Raw genomic sequence first — 6000 nt, 5'->3', positions numbered from 1 at the left:
AGTGCATTGTCGAGAACTCATTCCTGGTAGTCAGTGAGGAGCCAGCACTTTGACAGAGGCTGAGGTCAGACTCTGTGAGTAGAGAGCTGTGCTCTAGTGGGAATTAGCTCTGCAAAGAGTTCATTACCAGTGGATGTCTTCCTTTCTTGGTGGGTTTCACTTCCCTTTGCGGCTTGTTGTCTGTGGGGGCTTGGTGACTGTGGGGACGGGTGACACTCTGGACAGTCTCCCAGCAAAGCCCTTGCATTGCTCCATGTGTGCTGGCCACTGCTTATTGGGTGCCAGGGCTGATTTCCTCCAAAGGCCAGGAGGGCTCAGAATCTCCAGATGCACCTGGTAGGGTCACATCGTCTTAAATTCCCTCTTTGCTGATTGACGGCAGAGATGACCAGAGAGAGGCCCTGGCTCAAATGTGCTGGTGTGTGTGAAGGCTGCAGAGCTGATATCAGTTAGGCATTGTAGGGGCCAGATGTGTAATTTGGGGGAAGTTTGATAAAGGGACTATTTGCAAAAATGTAGGGGTGTGGAGGATCTAAGGCACAGTACAGTCATTTCACAGGCCAGTTACCAGGGAAAGGGGTGTGCTGCTGCCCCCAGGGCTGTCGGGGCAGAGGGCAGAGATGGAGGGTATGGGGGGCGGGCACTGGACAGGGATGAGCCTCCAAGTGGGCTGAGGGACAGTGAGCTCCTGGCCTTGCCGTCCTCTCTGATGGTCTCTTACCTTCTACTGCTGCTCCCCATTGGCTGAGCACATGGAAAACTGGAGAGCTTGGGGCCTTGCTGATGCAGCAGGGGTGGGGGTGGGGGAGATGGGGATTGATCAGCAAAGGGAAGAGCCCCTGGCTGGGGCTCCCCTTTCCTCGCCTTCTCTGCCTGCCTGTCCAGAAGAGGACCCTGACCCCCTCACAGACAAGTCCTCAGTGACTGATGATCCAGTCTCCAAGCATGACTACTTCCAGATAAAAAATCAATAAAAAAATCCTAGATCAGATCTGTGAAAATGAAGTAACCCTTATTAAAATTTGAGATACCAAAGAGAGATTGAATAAGGTCATTTAAAAATCTGTTTTATTGGGCCGGCCTGGTGGCACACTGCTACAGTGCGCCGCTTGGGAAGTGCGGCGGTGCTCCCGCNAAAAAAAAAATCTGTTTTATTGTGAAAAATTACAAACGTGTACAAACAGGGAGAACAGCGAGATGGCCATCATCAGCTTCAATGATGACCGGCCCACCAGTCTGCACCCCCACCCTCCACCTGCCACATGGATCGTTTTGAGGCAAACCTGTCTCTGGCTCTAATCTTGTCCCCAGTAATCTCAAGCCAATCTGAACTCCGTTGCAGTAGCTGGACCCCACACACTCACAGTGGCAGAAATTCTCAAAGGGCAAATATTGTTTTGTGGGGCAAAAAGTCTGAGCTGTTACATTGATCGGTGGCTCTGCACAGGGCTATAGTCCTTTAACAAATGTCCTGTATCTCTGCAGTTCTGAAATTTCATGGGGGCAGGGGAGGTGATTAGGACAAAAATAACTAAAATAGCTCTTCAGAGGAGCCACAAAGAAAGAAATCGTTGAGAAACATGGACCTAGGATGAGCTTTCTTATCAGTTTATGTATTTATTTATTTTAAATTGTGTGTCTTATGCCACGTGTGTCGTCTGGATCTGTGGCTCAGNATGTGTGGAGAGTATGATTGTGCCAGATAAAGCACACTTGGTGAAATGGGAGGTCTGGGAGTGCAAGTGAAGACTACAAATGTTGGTAGTACTATTTTCCGATAGATTTTCTTTTTTTTAAAATTATTATTATTTTTTTTTTCCCGATAGATTTTCTATAGGTTTGATTGTTTCATAGTGCGAATGTGGGGATCCTGGCCCAAGCAGAACCTGGTCAGAGCGTGTCAGTGCTGATGGGTGCCAACACCACCCTGTACTTGTCTCACTTGCGTGAGCACTTAGTCACTACACAGTTACGCTCATTGGTCACGCTCATTGGTCACACTAATCGGTCACGCTCGTTGGTCACAAGATGCAAGGTCCCTTTGTGCCATATTTCCAGTGCATTGTCGAGAACTCATTCCTGGTAGTCAGTGAGGAGCCAGCACTTTGACAGAGGCTGAGGTCAGACTCTGTGAGTAGAGAGCTGTGCTCTAGTGGGAATTAGCTCTGCAAAGAGTTCATTACCAGTGGATGTCTTCCTTTCTTGGTGGGTTTCACTTCCCTTTGCGGCTTGCTGTCTGTGGGGGCTTGGTGACTGTGGGGACGGGTGACACTCTGGACAGTCTCCCAGCAAAGNCAAAGAAAGAAATCGTTGAGAAACATGGACCTAGGATGAGCTTTCTTATCAGTTTATGTATGTATTTATTTATTTTAAATTGTGTGTCTTATTCCACGTGTGTCGTCTGGATCTGTGGCTCAGGTCAATGGCATTTTCACGTGGAGAGTAGTCAGACAGAGTGATCAGATTCGCTTTTATTCTCAGGCAGGACAAATTGATGCTGCATGTCACCCCAGACACCATGCGCTGGTGATGTTCTGTAGGCCACAGCTTCTGCAGGAACAGAGCAATAATTCTGCACGGTGCTATCTCTGTAAATGTTTCATGTTCACAACTCCAGGAATAATTCTGCATGCTTCTCAGAGGCCTGCTCTTTTTCAGTGACTTGTGGGAGGAGACTTTGTGCGGAGGTGGGGGTAGGGGGCGTCCCACGTGGGCCACACACTCCATCCCCGGCAGGGCCATGAACTTGGTCCTCACATCCAGTCACTAGAAGAAAACAGTTGAGGGAGGGAAAAGATGGCGACCCAGCATCTCAGGTCTTCCCATGTGGCTGTCAGAAATTCAAATTCACGCAGTGTGATTGCCTATTGTGGGCTGAGCAGGGATGGGATGAGGGTCAGGCAAACCGGCACCAGGCACCAAGGACACAAAATGAAAGTGACGCTCACCCTTGGGGTCATCCAGTTGCCGCACTCACCAGACCTCCTTAAATCTTGCACCCAGAGGCCTTACTTGCCTCACCCTAGTCCTGGCCGTGAATGTCATCTCAACCTCATAACTCTGTGAGACAAGTACCACCGACAGATAGCAGTTGGGCTTCTTTTGATTGGATTGTCAGTGACAGAAAACCCAGCTTACACAGGTTTATGCAAAAGGGAAATTTATTGGGTCATGTAAGCTGAAAGCTCCCCAGGTGGCTGCTTCAGGAGCAGCTTGATCCAGCATCCAGCTGATATCACTAGACTCCATCTCAGCTCTTCCTTGGGTGGGCTCCCTTCTCTGCCAGTCCCTCCCCTCACAAGTGGACATAGGGCTGATGTTCAGCAGGGAGAAGTGAGAATCCTTGACCCAGCCTTTTCCACCTGAACTTTGTTGCATCTCCTTGGATTTTACTGGATTGTGTGTCATCCCTGAAAAGTCACCATGGCCTGAGGAGTGCAGTCACTGACTGCTTCAGGCCTGGAGACCAGGGTTTACTCCTGAGCCAAGGACAGAGTCACCTCCAAGTGTGTGGGCTGCAAGTGGGGTAGGGGGTGGTCACCTGCAGGGAGACTGAGGTCATTGTCACGAAAAAAGTGAATGAACGCTGGTGGCAAAATAACAGATGTCCACCACACCATTATTTACCATGCCATTTTATAATTAGAGAAGTTAATGTTCAGACAGTGTAAGTGACCTGCCCAAGGTCGCACAGCTGACTGAGTGAAATCACCAAAATTCAAACCCCATTGTTTTGACTGTTTGTGTTCCTCTCCACTCCATGGGCCATCTCTTCTTATACACTCTCTGAGGTCAAGGGTCCCATCTCGGCTCTTGGTGCTGACAAGGAATTTTAAGGAGAGCAGGTATTGAAGGATAGAATTCAAGTGACAGAATTAAATACTGAATAAGAGAATTCATCTACAGGTGCTGGCCTCAAGCTTTAGAGAGCAGCAGGTACTGGACGATGGAAATCAAACTTCCATCCAAAATAGATTTCGGCCTCAAAAATTCCCGGTTCAACATTAGATTCCCAGCCCAAGCCCTAGCTGTGTGCCCCTCCCCTTTACTTTCCATTTTGTCATGCGTTTCCATTTCTTTCCAAGGATCACTGAGGCAGCAAGTTACAAAGACTGCCTGCTGTTCGCCACCAGCTCCCTGATTTCCCTGGAGGTCTCCCCGCCACCGACCCTCGCCCAGAACCTGTCGGGCTTTCCTCTCGTCACCGTCCACCTCAGGCACAAATTGGTGAGTTAAAGCGGATTCATCCGTGTCTGTTCTTGGATACAGTTTTGCACTGAGGAATATTTGGTTGTCTGTGATTTTGTAAAGAATCTTAGATGGTGTCGGTGCTGGCTAAAATTGGTATTTCCTGTGCCTGGAGTCCCTGTTCTTGTCACTTTGTTTTGACCTGCAGCGGGAAGCTGTGGGTGGCACTCAGGGGTGAAGGGCCTCAAGACCAAGGCAGCTCCCTCAGACACAGGGGCAGCTCTCAGGGCATTTCTCCTGATGGGTAATAAATGTCCTTTTTGGAGGAGGGGGATAAGATGGCTTTTCTCAGCCACATTGTATAAAATGATGAGGAACTTCTCTGTGTCTGAGAGAAACACTTGAGAGCTTCGCAGAAACCGTTTTTATGCTGCAGGTTTTGAGCGGTGAGCTATCTGTCCTGGTGTGTCGTGATCAAAATCCTCTCACATTTAATTGGTCTTCATCAGTGGATATGGATGACAAAGCATTGGGGATACAGATGTCCTTTACACACATGCATCTTTTCCCACATCAGGTTCATGTCCTGACACACGGTGTTGGTGCAGCCCTCATATGTCATGATTTTTAAAGGAATTAATTAAAGAACTCAATATGTTTTTGGTCATTTGAAATAAAGCTACAGGCGTTTCCTGGCAGGATTTTCTGTTTCATTCTATCTCCCCTGTTGCATTCCTCACCAACATTAACAGAAGGCCTCAATGTGCCAGACACCTCACCAGGTGCCCCTGGGCTCCTGCACGTTTGACTCTGTTTCCCTTTCCACGTCAGAAGAGCCCACATGTGGGCTGCTGCAGGAGCTGCGCTAAGTCAGGAGACGGGCTGGCTCCTTTTGCTGCAGCTTCCTGCCTCAACCTCCCCTGCTGTCCTGCCCATGACACTGTGGCCTTTTCTTCATTCCCTCAGAAGCCAGCTCCTCCCATCACCCACACTTCCTGGCTGTGACCTAATCTGGGACTCTTAGCTCATGGGTGCCACTGAACCTAACTTCGTCATCCGCCTGCTCGTCATCCCTCCTTTCTCAGGCTAGTTCTTCTTTGAGAACCTTTCCTTCCCGTCCACCTCCCTCGCTGTCATGCACCCCTGTGCAGTCCCTCCTCTCCCCGGTCCCTTCTCATCCCTGGCAGACACAGCCGCACCCCAAGGAGGCCCTCGCCACCCTCTGCTCTTCGGAACTTGCGCCCCCACCCCCTTCTGCAAGCCGCTTCGAGTGGACTCGCGCTTTCTCCACTTTCTTAACAACGTTTTTAAACTGCAGAAGTGTTCTCAGAAGTCCAGAGACATCTGGGCCTCTGAGTCCAGGGGCTCTTTCCAGTCTCCATTACCTCCCATGTGTTGCCATCCATGCCCCCTGCCCCTGTGGCTTTCAGAACTCACATGTCTGCTGTCCCGGGCCACCCGCTCCCTGCCGCCTGTCTCCTCTGCAGCACTGCCTCAGTTTCTCTGGGTGCACGCGTTCCTTTAGCTCCCTGTGAATGTCTGCTCCTCTCAATGCACAGAAGCGAAGCCCACGTCTTCCCCGCAGCCTCCCTCACCCTCTGGTGCGTCCAGCCTTCGTGACTCCAGACACCCGATGGACATATCTCCCCCACACCTGCTCCCCCTGTGCCTCTGTTTCCTCACCATGGCACTGCTCTTCTCCCATCTGTGACCTTGGGGCCATCGTGTGCTCCTTGTCCTTGCACCCTATACATGGCGAGCTGTGACCTCACCTACCCCTTCCCTGTCCCGCTGGTGCCCACGGCTCCATGA

At 50.4% G+C, this 6000-nt stretch overlaps 1 protein-coding gene across 1 annotated transcript in view; it reads left to right on the top strand.

Annotated features, from left to right (window-relative positions):
* The window catches only part of LOC103608105 (probable G-protein coupled receptor 133), a gene marked incomplete at its 5' end in the record, with an annotated part of 135304 nt that overhangs the window by 9528 nt on the left and 119776 nt on the right, over positions 1-6000 (top strand). Inside the window, one exon of the mRNA XM_008592547.1 lies at positions 4086-4227. Within this exon, the coding sequence (XP_008590769.1) occupies positions 4086-4227 (142 nt within the window). The remainder of the gene's footprint in view (positions 1-4085; positions 4228-6000) is intronic.

Source organism: Galeopterus variegatus, unplaced genomic scaffold (assembly GCF_000696425.1).
Source record: "Galeopterus variegatus unplaced genomic scaffold, G_variegatus-3.0.2 Scaffold8017, whole genome shotgun sequence".
Lineage (NCBI taxonomy): Eukaryota > Metazoa > Chordata > Mammalia > Dermoptera > Cynocephalidae > Galeopterus > Galeopterus variegatus.
This window is presented reverse-complemented; position numbering and strand designations above follow the sequence as displayed.